General features: G+C 40.8%; 1 protein-coding gene across 5 annotated transcripts in view; it reads left to right on the top strand.

Moving 5' to 3' along the window:
- FSHR (follicle stimulating hormone receptor) overlaps positions 1-13,883 on the top strand; it is a 171,088-nt gene that overhangs the window by 137,431 nt on the left and 19,774 nt on the right. For 3 of the 5 annotated variants that reach the window (XM_044771786.2, XM_044771793.2, NM_001323782.1), the window contains 4 exon segments: positions 7,462-7,533; positions 8,747-8,824; positions 13,577-13,645; positions 13,756-13,830. In XM_044771786.2, coding sequence (XP_044627721.1) covers positions 7,462-7,533; positions 8,747-8,824; positions 13,577-13,645; positions 13,756-13,830 — 294 coding nt within the window. 5 annotated transcript variants of the gene reach the window in all.

Below are 13,883 nucleotides of genomic sequence, written 5' to 3' on the forward strand. Positions count from 1 at the left end.
ACCAGAGCCCAATTGTTAAACTAGGATTTTAGGTCAAAACAGAATCTGCAGCCAGGCTAATAGGGCTGAGCTCTTCAAAATCCTGCCTCATTGGGCTCATTAAATTCCCCCTGATTGCTAAGGAGTCTGGTTTCCATGGAGACTAAGGCAAGTTTGAACTGAATATGAGTTCAATAGTCCCAGTTTTGAAGGCATGAGACTGGGGAGGCAGGAAACCAGGTTTTCCTACTGTCTCCTGTAATTCCTTACACAAAGTCATTTTATAGAAAGAGAAACTGAGGCTGTGAAAAGGTAAACACACTGCTCAGTATTCTCCAGCTAGTGAGAGGGAAGGCACTCAAATCCAGGGTCCCTAATCTTAAATCTAGGGCCCTTCTCATTGTACCACAGCTTCTTACACACACTCCCACCTAACGCCAAGATCCTGTGATTCTACACCTAACCAAATCTTCATTTAATGATTCCAAAAGTACATCTTAGCATCTTTTATAACGGTGTATGTAGAGACGCAAATTCCCAGTCAAAAAGGACCTGTAGTTTATAGAAATCTCAATATCAGTGAGCCTCATAAGGTAAGGAGTCTTTTCATATGTTAATTAAGTATAGTCTCCTCTTCTTCATATCCATCATTGGATAACTAACTTCTCCCAAACTGGTCAGGAGCAAGGAGTTCATTTTATCTGGGAGACTAAAAAATTTAATTTAAAATGTAAAAAAATAAAAAAAGATTCAAATTAAGTGTGAACAAATTCTATATCATGGGAAACCAATTAGAGGGTAGAAAAAGGAGTTCAAATTCAAACCCTCAGCCTTGGCTTCTAGGAAATGTGATTTGGGAAAAATGATAGACCCCTAACCTGTATACACAACTGGCAGCATCGCCTCCCTAAATCAAATTTGCCTAAAGCATCTCAATGGGCCATCGAGATCATGGTGTGAAAACAAATTAATGAGAGCTGGTTCACACAGTCTCAGAATTGATCATCCCCTGCTATGTGGATTTTGGGTGGAATAGAGAAAAGAATTAAATTCTTGGTTAGCTTGTGTCACAGAGAGAGACATCTTGTTCTTCCTGACTTTTCTCAGTTAAGTGGGTTACATAGTAGGTTCTCAATAACCACCAATTCTTTTGTCCTGACCATTACTATGAAGTGCCAGGGTTATGAGATGGTGAAAATATGAGCCACCTCTGCTTAGGGAGTCCCTAAGTCTTCTTATTTCCCCTTTCAGCACCCAAAAGTGGTTTCCAATCACTTACCCATCAAGTCTACACTTCTCAACCTATTTTTAAAGGTTCTTGAGATATTGCCTTCTCCTTCCCTTTCAGTTCTGTCTTCCTCTGTGCCCCACCTCCCACACCCCTCCTGTGGTCTAGCTACATCCACTCACTTCTCTGGTTCAGGCTGGTAAGCTCTATACTCTCTCAGAAATCTGGTTTGCTCTCCTTTCTACAAGAATTCCTCAATGACTATTCCAACCCACACTGCTCTCCCCTTCTCTGAACTTTTAGGACACTCAAAGTCAGTAACATACAGTTTAGCATTAGATTAGTCTGAGTATTTCATCTGTACTAGTCCTAACTCCTCAATTCACATGCAAGCTCCCTAAAGACAGGGCATGGTCTTTGGCATCTTCTCTTGGAAGGGATGAAGGTTAAATGGAAGGAAGGCATATAGTTCAATGCAACACAAGTAAGCACACACACTGTTAATTTAAAAAAAAACAACCCACCAGGACTCTTGAAGATTAATGAAAGCACGATTGATGTTTAGGACAATGAGCCTTAGAACTGCGAGACCACTTGTTCATGAAAGGCAAGTAGATTATCTTGTTAGGTGGCAAGACATGGTGGGACTGGTTCCCAGCAATTGAAGGGACGTCACTAAGTTCATCCTGACAGGAGAGGTGACCATTTTCATTATTGTAACCTGAAGATTAGGGAGAGTCAGGCTTGAAAAGTGTTAACACCCACTCCGAATGTGAAACTGGCTGTTGAGAGGGGAGAACTGTGAGCCAGTTACCTTTCTTTAGAAGATCCATTTGCAGAACTTAAATTTGCTGACATTTTAGCCTCAGGCCTTTGACTGTTTTTTTAAGACAAACTGCAGTTGAGTGAATCAAAATAATTTTGCAGCAAAGCGTCATTTGACCAAAGTAAACCCATTGAGACATAGAGCTCCTAGCTGATTACCCACTTCCAGCCTCCATCAGACATGAATTTATTGATCAAAGGGGAAAAACGAATTGAGAACTAAGTGTTCATCCAAACTCCATTTCCTGAGTTATCTTGAGGTTATTGAGAGTCTCAGCTACAGAGTTATCACCAATAATCCATCTCACTAGATGGTCACTAGATCTTTTTAAGTGTCGTAAGCTCAGCACTACTGGAATAATTTTAGCCATTTTTGTTGTGTGTTTTCTCTTCTATAAAGATCAAAGATTTTGATGGGCATCTATAGACATTTACAGATATCCCATAAGTATAGTGGCTTTGGGAGCTCACGCTATTACATTAAATAATGTACTTGTAGCATTCTCACTGACAATCATGACTTCTTCCCTCCTCCTTCAATTGTACAAATTTCTTACTCATTCACTAAGAGAGAGAGCCAGATTGCTATCCATCTAACGTCAAATCAGTTAGATGTGATGAACACAGGTAGTGAATGATTCCTTTTTTGTGCTCATCTCTTGACAACACATAGCACATTGTCTGGCCTGATAAACATCAAGTACATTGTACGTGCCAACCACTGTGCCAACACTGAGTTTTCAGGAAATATGTGATTTTTGCTCTCATGCCATTCACAACTTGTTGGAAAGACAGACACTGAACAAATAAACACAAAATAATATATAGTTCAGAAGTTTGATGAGTGCTAAAAAGGATATGAGTATACTGGGAATAAATTGGGTCCTTAATTTAGATTGGTAGTCAGGGAGCTCTTCTCTGAAGAACGACATTTGTAACTGAACCCTGAAGGATGAGCTGAGTCAGCCAAGAGAGGAGTGGGTGGCGAGCCTTCTAGAGAGAGCATGTGCAAATGCCTGGAGACAGGGAAGAACTTAGTGTATCTGAGGAAATGAGAGAAAGCCACTGGTGCTGAAGTGTACTGGGTGAACAGCAGGATCTCAGTGAAAAAGTAGGCAGTAAGGAATATAAATCTCACTATGGAAAAGAGCTAAAGAAAAGCAGAGGACTAAAGCAATCTGCTTTACATTTTTCAGAAGAATGCTCTGTGTGCTGTATAGAGAATGGGTAAGAAAAGGACAAGATTAAATGTGTGGAAAGCAGGAGACAATCGCAGAAATCTAGAGGAAAGATGATGACGGCTTGTTCTAGAATGGTGTTAGTAGAGATGGAAGAAATTGTAGGAAGTCAAGAAATATTTTGGAAATGGAATCTAACAGGACTTTGAGATGAATTGGATGTTAGGGAGTGAAGGCAAAGAAGCCAAGTTTAACTGTCACATTTCTAACAAAAAATCAACAGATGGGTGTGCTATTTATAAGGAAGAATTGAGGAGGAGGAGTTTGGGGGAAGTGATGGGGTGGAGAACAAGTTTAGTTTGCTACATCAATGAGACATTCAGAAGGAGAGGTGAAGTAAACTTTAATTAGCAATAGATTAGAGAGGTCAAAAGTCAAGTATGATTCTAGGAACTCTCCCCATATTGATAGCATGCAAAGCCATGGGAAACGAGATCTTCCAAGCAAGATGATAGAGAAAAAGACAAAAGACACAGAACAGATAGAGGAGGGGGAGTCAACAGAACTAAAAAGGAGTAACAAAGAAAGAGGGGGAATAACAGATGAGGGTAATGGGACAAAAACAAATAGAAGAATGAGTCTGGCGAAGAGTGCTGAATTCTCCTGAGAGGTCTAAAATATGAGAATTTAAATTGCTAATTAGATTTATTAGTTGTGGGTTGGTAACTTGGGGGTATGACAAAAGCAGTTTTTGTGGAGAATTGGAGCAGGTTGAAGATGAAAGGGATAAGAAAAGGAAGACAGCATACGCAGACAACACTTTCTAGAAATGTTACTGTAAAAGAAAAAAGAGAAACAGGCCTGGGCTACAACTGGAGGCAGATTTGAAGTAAAAGGAGATAGTAACCATCACTGAATCTATGTAAAATGTGAAATTCAGTGCAAGTTAGCATCCATCTTAGCCTAGATTCTCCAAAATATGTCTGAGCAAGAACTTACATGCAAGCAGTTTATTTTTACATCCAAACTCAAAGAAAGAGATTGGATGACTAAGAAGAAGAGAAAAGGAAAGAGAGAAAGCCAACTCAAGAATGTATTGTCAGCTGATCACACCAGGAAATTGGGGCTCAATTATGCTAGAGCCTAAGATGTCATTTAGAATATATCCAGAATTGTCCACTCAAGGAATGAAAGAGAGAAGTTCACTACCAGTCAAGAGTTGCCGTATGAGGTGCTAACTCCCTTGCACTTCCCAATTTGCACATGCCTCAGAATGGCTGAGCAGATTCCTATTAATGTTCCACTCAGAGGTGGTACAGAAATCCAGAACAGAAAATGAGAAACACCCAGGATAGCTGAGGCCAGTGTCTGCCAAGTTAAATCTGTATGTAGCTGGTTACTATGGTAACAGCTAGAGTTAAGGATGGACCAAGAGGATGTGAAGCAAGGCACAGAGGTTTCTGATACAATGTCTACCTTGATATTCATGCACTCCACATCCTTTCCAGTCTGGAGAGATGAAGTGGCTTGTGTCTCGTTCATGCCAGAGTTGGCATGCAGGTTCTCCTGATTCCTGAACTCCAGACCTCCCTGTATCTGTTTAAGACTCATTACTCCAAGTAACAGTAATACCTGACAAGTAAATTAACTAAATAAGGGTTTTGATACATTCTTGGTGACAGAAGTAAGAAATGTTTTAGAAACATCAGCCAATTAACCCAATATTTTTTGAGCACATACTGCATTCCAAATCTGCACACAGTAGTATAGATTGTCAGAGAATATTAAATATGGTCCTTGCTTTGATTCCTTATTAAGGGAGGACTGCATAGACACATGGGAAGAGATCTAAAAATAGTAGAAGGCTGGATATGATTAAATAACAAATGTGGAACAGGACTGTATCAAGCTAGTAGAAATTTAGCTATGGCAATGAGTGGAATCTCAGAGGTTATGGAGAGCAATCATGAAAGCTATTTGTTTTGGTAGAAACTTCAAACTCCAAATGTTAACAGAAGCTGCTACCTCTGGGTAGTGAAACTAGAGGTGATTTTCACTTTCTCCTGTAGATGTTTCCATATTTTTCATAAGTCTCACAATAAACATGTATTACTTATTTTCAAAGAATATTTTTTTTAAAATAACCAAAGGATGGAGAACAACTAGAACTCTCACTCAGTGCTGGTAGGAATGCGAAATGGTACAACCACTTCAGAAAACAGTTTGGCAGTTTCTAATAAAGTTAAACATACGTTTACTGTAAGACTCAGCAATCCCACTCATAGACATTTACCCAAAAATAACAAAAATGTCTTCTTTCTCTCTCACATACACACACACACACACACACTGTACACAAATGTTTAAAGCAGGTTTTTTTAGAATCACAAAACTAGAAACAAACTACAGGTCCTTCAAGTGGCGAATGGATAAATAAACTGCAGTACATCCATGGAATGGAATACTACTCAGCAACAAAAACCAATGGACTACTGATACACATAACAACATGGAGGAATCTCACATGCATTATACTGTGTGAAAGAAGCTAGATTCAAGAAGTTGCATAATACATGATTGCACTGATATGACACTTTAGAAAAGGCAAAATTATAGAGACAAACTGATTAGTGGTTGCTAGGGATGGAGGCAGGAGAGATTAACTACAATGGGACAACACAGTGGAGTGTGGAGGGTGATGGAACTGTTTTATATCTTGAACATGGTGGTGGTTACACAGCTGTATGTGTCTTAACTCAGATCTTTACACCAAACCGAGTTAATTTTTCTGTGTGTAGATTTTTAGAAGTAAATAACACAACAAATCCTCAAAAAAAGAACTTTAACAGCCCCTTCCCCCAAATAAAAAACAGAGAGAGACCACCTCAAGGGCTGTTGAAGTTATCAAAAGAAGAATTGACCAAGATGGGTTCTATGTGGATCATTGGGAACCAAGAGTGAACAAAACATCTAAGAACCATTACAGAGAACCCCTAGGCAGAATTCACTGACTTCCTGAGTATAGAAGCAGGGAATAAGACATCAAAGTCTACTCAAGAATCATAAACCCAAAAAAAGGGAAATTGGAGTGGGGAGATGTTGAAAGGATTCTGAGTAACTCATAAGAGTGAAGGAAATACTGAAGAACAGTGTCAGACAACTCTCGTGTGCCACTTGAAAACCTTCACCCTGCTGTGGCAGCCAGTTTCTTAATGCAGGTGTAACTGGACAGCACACAGTCTGGCTTCATATACCTCCCATTACCTGTCTGGGGCTTCTTCTACACCGCTGTAAGAGATGCCCAGCAGGAACTCACTGGGTACTCAAAAGCGTGCAAGCCAAAAGTGGGGAGTTAATACCATGTGGACACATTTGACCAATAGGAAATAGTCATTTGTGGATAAATGCTTCCCCTTCTCCCCCATTCCAAGCAACAGCTGTAAGATCCATTTTGAAAATCTCCTAAATCAAGCCCTTGGCATTAAGGACTAACACCAGTGGTGGTGGCCAACTCAATAACTCATCCTTGTATTGATTATCTTTCCTCCATCCCTGTTTCATTTCCCCTGTCAAAACTCTCTGAACTACTCATATTATCAAATACACTACCCATGGGCCAGACTTCATTTCAGGCTCTGCATCCTGGGAAACCCAGGCCAAGACAAGCAGGCATTGAGAAGGATCCAATGTAGCTCTGGAAGTTTCAGCAGCAGAAATTTATGGACCATCTCTTAAGGGTAATGGCATCAGTGGACTCAGCTCTAACCAACCTCCAACCACTTCCCAGGAGTGAGTCTGGCACAGCTTAGGTCACGTGTATATTCTGGAGTCAAAGGGCATGGAATATCATGCTCTATCTCACAGAATCACTTGGAGTGGGGAAGGGGCAATTCTCCAAAGAGAATGAGGAGGTTGGAAACAGGAGGTGATGTAAGAAAATTTTGTTATCTAATTGCAAGTTACTTTTGGATCGTGTTAACATATCTTTAAAGAAAAAAGTGCATTGTGGCATACTAGCCCCTTTGTGCCTGAAGTGTAAGTATTTTTCGTGTAAAGAATCAACAGCTTACTAGAACCTGGTTAAAGCCTTAAAACAGAAAACATAAACATGATTCGGGCATATTATGGGATTTTCTGGTAGGTTTTTCTGATAGCTCAAAACTAATGTTTTGAATTTGGAAAGCTTATACTCTAGCAATTGCTAAAATAGCCAGCTTCATTTTTTCTCACTCTCATTTTGTCTCTCTCTAGGTTAATTTCCAACACAGGTATTAAGCACTTGCCAGCTGTTCACAAGATTCAATCTCTCCAAAAGGTTCTACTGTAAGTTTCTCCTCGAGGGGTTACCAACTCTTCCCTCACAGCTGTCTTGCCCAACAGGCTGTGGACCTGTAATATGCATTGCTTAGTCTACATCCTCCAAATGTGTTGCTCTGGGTGAGCAGAGGTAGGAAGGTAAATAGCAAGTGTCCTTGGTTTTACCTGAAGGCCAGCTGATCTCAGTTTGGAGGAAGTCAGCAGGCTCCTCAATAAGACAGTTGTCAACAGAGCCAGCTTGTAGCAAATCAAGGTCTCTCCTGTCTTCACTCTTTAAAGCCTTAAATACCTTCTCCCTGCAACTCCCTCTGCCTTTCACCATCCTCTCCTCTTCCCTCCAGAATTCCCATGCTGCCCTAGGCATAAAGAAACCATCCAACGAATTTACACTATGTAACTGATATAATGTATTTTGCCTTTTCCCAAGGCATCTGTATTTTGAAAGAGGAAGGGAAAAGGCAATGTACAATGGAAAGTTTATTTTCAATAGTGAAATTGTAAGAATCTGGACAGACCCAAAAGGAAATGGTAGGGAAGGGGTGTAAGGAGCTAAAAAAAAAGAGGGAAAGAAGAGGGAGAGAGGGAGGGAGAGAGAGAGTTGGAGAATCTCCTGGAATTTTTCAAATTGTTCTAAGCAGTTTACTTCCACATTTATATGTTAGATCAGAGCCAGCAGGGATGCTTGATGGGAGGATGGGAGACAAAGAGGAAAATGAGACTTTCTCAACTCTTTCATTTAAGAAGAGAGAAATCAATGATTACATTTTTCTGTGACCCAAAGAGAACAGAAGGAGGGAAACTAGCTGTAAGAAGGAGATTGAGATGGGAGGAAGATGAAGGCCCAGCGGAGGTGAATGGAGACGTTTGGTATGGAGACGAAAGGTCAGCTTACTTGTCACTGTCATATTGAGCAGACACCAACTGGGGAGGCAACGATAATAAATGAGTATGTTAGAACCTTAACACACAGAAATTAGCTGAGAAAACTTTCAGAGAGAAAAAAGACTGCACGTCTGTAATCACATTTTTAAGAACTGATATACTAAACATAAATTAGATGTCATTTATTTCCCAAACTTTGGACTCATCATCCTTCAGAGCACTAACTCTTCAGATCTTACCTCAGCTAAAGAGCACATCCTGCCAAGTGAACTAAATGTGGGAAGGTAACATGAGTGGAGCTGACTTAAATACCTAATTTGTCTGTACTTTCTTCCAGAGACATTCAAGATAATATAAACATCCACATAGTTGAAAGAAATTCTTTCATGGGGCTGAGTTTTGAAAGTATGATTCTGTAAGTAAAGAAAAAAAACCCAGTGGAGTAACATTTGGTTTTTCTTTTAATGATCTCTTTCTCATAACCGGATGCTCCTTTTTTGTTTGGGTAACTTTGGCATTTCACCATTTAAATTTCTCTCTGGTTCTGTGTTTTTCTCTCATTTCCCATCTTTAAATTTCAGAATCACAACATGGAGTCATGTTAATAATTTATGAATCTGTGGTGCGATTCAAGTATTTAAAATTGCTCTTTGAATGATGGTCTCCTGTGATGCAACATCTGTTCCGAAGGACAGAATAACTCATGCATCAATAAAGCTAGTTATTGCCTGGCAATGCCTTTGTTGCCCAAAGAAAAAGACAAGGAAGGAGGCTGAATCAAGAAGATATGGATATTCCCTCATAACTATGCCAAGCAGCTCCTCTTCAGCCCCATGCTGTGCAGAAGATGACTTCTCATTTTCTTGGAACAATCACATTTTTTAATGAGCTTGAGTTACTCCCTCTGACTTTTGGGAAAGTTTTTAAATGCACTTTGTGTTGTTAATAAACTACATTCTAACCTTTTGTGCCCGTAGCCTGCATGGCAGTTTACCCACTTCCCAAGGTTGCCAAGAAATAGGGCACTAGGGATTACCCAAGTGTCTGTGGGATCCGCAGAAGTTAGATGAACAGAATGACATTTGGGGAACCAGTAATCGCAATTACATCTGTAAGGAAAGCATTTTATCTTTCTTTTACACAAATTATTGTTTTTAAAAAACATACAAGAGTTTGTGTGTGTGCGTGGGTGAGTGTGTTTAATATGCCAATATGTACAAAAGGTTAAGTTCCAGTCCAGAAAGGATTTTAGTCCTTTTCAAAGCAATAATATGATTCAGAGATACAGCTGGACAAAAAAAAAAGAGAGAGAGAGAGAGAAATAGTAGACAGAAAGGAGAACATTTTGAAGAATAAAGCTAAGCACAGTATTTGATGTAAATTAATTACAGAGAACAATAGAAAAGGTTTGAAAGAGACCAGCTGAGGAATTGGATGTGTGAAGGGAAAAATCAAATCAAAGGCATGTATTCAGAGTACACAGTTTAATAACAAAAGTTATAGGTAATATCCAATCCTTTCACTCAATATGCTCACGATACTTGGAATTTGTGTGTCGGAATGAGTTGATGGGAGTGTAGGAAATATGAGAGAATGGGAAAGCAAAAATAATTAAAATATGAACAGAAGGAAATGTATGCAAAACAAAAGCAATTATTCTAAGAGTAAAGCAGGAGTAATTTATTCTGACTGGCCTGTGATGTGAGGGTTGAATGAAGAGTTCAGTGAGGGAAAGAAGGCTGAGCGAGGAGCTTGTGTCTAAGCTGGGCTGTAGAAGATGAGTGGGGTTTAGCCAGACCACCAGCAAAGGACAAGCCAAGAACACAGAATCATCGAGGCCGAGAAGGTTGGGGGGGAAAAAAGAAAAGGTAAAAGGAGCCTTTGGAAAATAGTGAGTACTTGAGTAATAGTGAGTACCTGAGTAATACCAGCCTAGTGGGTTGTAGCATAAACACAATAGTAAAAGGATTTCTGGGCTATATCATGGAGGGAGAATATTAGTCATAAATGTAATCAGTTGTGCCTGGATGTTTGTGCTTCTTTAAACTTTGCTGTAAACATTCTTAAATATAGTGATTCAAAATTACTATTGACACACAGCTTTCTTGCCCAGACCATAAGACAGAAGACAAGGCATCCTCACCTTCCGAGTCTTACCTCTCCCCAAGTGGAGGCAAAGAACTGAGCAAATAAGAAGTTACGATGGAGGCTTGTAAACCCAAACCTGCAAAAGAAATGTGCAGATCACAGCCTCTCTTTGCTGACTCCTGTTCATGGACTCTGCGCGGTTCCCCAGCATTTGGAACAGACTCTCCTAGCGAGGAGACTTTTCTCAGAGTCAACACTCCTCAGACACGTCTCTAAAGGATAAATTCACATTTCTTTGAACAAAATCTATTTTTCTTAACCTCAGATGGTCCTTAGTCCTTAGATAAGAGAATCAGAAGATCCATACTCAGCACAGCTTAAGACTTCAATTGTTCTTAGTCTGGGTGCTGTGTCTGGATGCAGGGGCACATTCTCCCACTAGGGACATCCAAGTGCACTCAGAAACAACAGCATGGCAAATGGCACTGATGCCTGAAAAGTTCTTTAAGCACTGGCATTTTTCAAAATCCTGAGGCCTTGTTCTAAAAATATAGACATTAAAAAAACAAAAAACAGCTCAACAAATGAAGGATTATCAGACACTTGGCTAGTGACTCAGAGTAAAATGAGCAATAAAAACCCACCCTGTGGAAGCCTCTGAGCCCTTCCCCACACCCACCCTGCCCCTGCAACCAGAGGGTGTGAATGGGGAAAGCAACTAGCTACGGCCGACTAGCAGAGTGGCTGAATTCAGAAAAAATAAAATGAAGTTACATGCGTGCCAGCTCCCAGCACACCCTGGCCACAGGAGAGGCTCACTTCATGTGCATTTCCTGCCTTCTTCAGTAGGCTTCCATCTCACTTGCCTGCCCCTCAGTGAGCTCTAATGGGCCAGGTCCCCCCAGCATCTTCCCTCTTTCAGCTGAGTGCAGACTCTGGTCTGGAGCCTCCTGAGCCTCTGCTGAGTGAACGCACTAGGAACACAAAAAGATTAAGGAAAACTATGATCCAGTTATCTTTAGCTAATGCTCTACCCAGGTTGTCATCATCATCAGCTTTTAAAGCCAGCACTACCTCTCCTAAAAGACTAAGAGTGTACTTAATAAACGTCGGCTTCTCCTTGTTGGCCGTCTGAGAGTCCTACATCCTAATGTAAACCCCAGCGCAGGAGTCATGGACATAATTTGTTTTTTGTATGATGATCCATTGTTAACATCAAAAAATATACCCCTCTCCCTATAAGATGGTGTCTGTTGATTGAGAAAATCCATAAGGACAAAGGACTAGTTTGAATACAATAATTCTTTTAAATTAGTCTGTATATTTTTTAATCATGGCAGCATCTATTTGCAGGACATATGTGTGCAGAAAATATTAATTATGTAGTCTACAGAAAAATAGATGGAACCCATTTGAACTTACACACTCCTTGTGTTAGATTAAGGGTCAGGCAAATACAGGCCAAGGGCCAAATGGGCCCATGTGCTAGGACTGGTTTTTACAGTGAACATTTTAATGACAGAGAACACTAACATTGAACCTAAATTAAGCAAAATGTTATCCCCCCTCCCCAAGAAAAAAATTCCATTCTTTACAATAGACCTATATTACAATAAAAAAATGCACTCAATTATTACTATTACATTTTAAATTTGGTCAATAAAAAATCTGTAAAAATTGTTTTATAAGTACCTATATAAAGTACATATGTGGTATCCTCTATTTTGCCTCTGGCCCACAAAACCTAAAATTGACTCTCCGGCCCTTTACAGAAAAAGTTAGCTGACCACTGTGTTTGTTCCAAACCCCCAGGGATGAACATCCCACAGGTTAGGGGAAGCTGCTCCAGTAACTCTCACTACATGGGGACAGGCTGACAAGTCAGTCAAGAGGCTGGATGTGCCTGGGACAGGCTTCCTCATGGGTAGGTGCCTGGTAGGTGGGACAGGGGGCGCAGAGCCACCTCTTGACCCCCAGAACCCACCAATTGGTTGCTAATGTTTTAAAAGATTTACCTTGCTCTTGTCTGGAGTTCTTAGCTAAACTGGCTTTTGGGAGGAAGAAAACACACAGAGTTGTTCTCCTGTGATTAAAAGCATTTTCTAGCTGCCCCCAGCAGTCCAGGAAATAGAGTCCTGACCACACAGGAGCTTCTCCAGGCAGCTTTTTGAAGAGTCTTATTTGTAAACCCACGGAGCCTGACAAGGACAGAACCTGACAGCAAATCAAGAGGGAGTGGTCAGAGGCTCTCCGGACTAAGCTGTCTGACCTTGGATTTCCGTCTGTTTTCAGATCCATCCAGGAGCACAGCAATGAAGAGCTGTCGGCCAAAGCTGTCCTTGGGCTCCCCTGTCCAGGCAGACCTGCTCACTGACCCTCTTTGCACAATCAGGATCACTGTTCCACACGCACCCCCACCCCCAGAGTCTCCTCCCACCCCACTCACACCACCTCGCCCTGCCACAGCCCACAGTCTCTCTAACTGATTTCTCTGCCTTACTTAACCCAGAGCCACCTCCACAAACCTCCAATAACCAGGTCCCTATGGGTCACAGGAGATGTTCAGGTTGTCTGACAGCTTAATTAGATCACTTTCTAATGACAGCCAGGCCTGCTGCTGTGGGTGAACATAGGTGAGAGGCTTAGGGCCTTAGAGAAAGGTGATACAAAATGTTGTCTATCTTATAAACACTTGTTCAATGACTGTATGATTTCTGTCCTTCAGAACGGGAAAGATCTTCATCTGCTCCCCACCTGGCACTGTCTCTGCACACGAATGATGTGCGCCAAGACCTTACAGGATCCAGGCTGCTATGCCTACTTGTGCTTTTCAAAATTAAATTTCATTTGTTTCTCTGAATAGGTAATACATGCACATAATGCAAACTTCAAACATTACAAAAGGTTACACAGTGATAGATCAGTCTCCCTCCCACTCCTGTCCCGGAGCCTTAAGGGTGGCATTTTATTTATGCCGCTAACCTGTGCTGTATGACCTTGCCCCAGTGCTTCCAATTATGAAGCCCCTGTATTGTTTGCATCTGACATTATTGGTTTTTTAATGGGCCTTTTATTTCAGACGGCTGAGTAAAAATGGGATTCAAGAAATACACAACTGTGCATTCAATGGAACCCAACTAGATGAGCTGTAAGTAGCCCTGACTATTCCTCCAGGCCATTTAGAGGGAAATGGCTCTTACAACAGCAATGTTTATGTGGCTTGTGTTTTCCTTCTTCTTTCTTCAACTCCATGCCCAGGAATCTAAGTGATAATAATAATTTGGAAGAATTGCCTAATGATGTTTTCCAGGGAGCCTCTGGACCAGTCATTCTGTGAGTAGCTTCCCCCATTTCCATGTGCAAGAGATTGACATGTATAAGTTAGA

Source organism: Equus asinus, chromosome 6, assembly GCF_041296235.1.
Source record: "Equus asinus isolate D_3611 breed Donkey chromosome 6, EquAss-T2T_v2, whole genome shotgun sequence".
Taxonomy (NCBI): domain Eukaryota; kingdom Metazoa; phylum Chordata; class Mammalia; order Perissodactyla; family Equidae; genus Equus; species Equus asinus.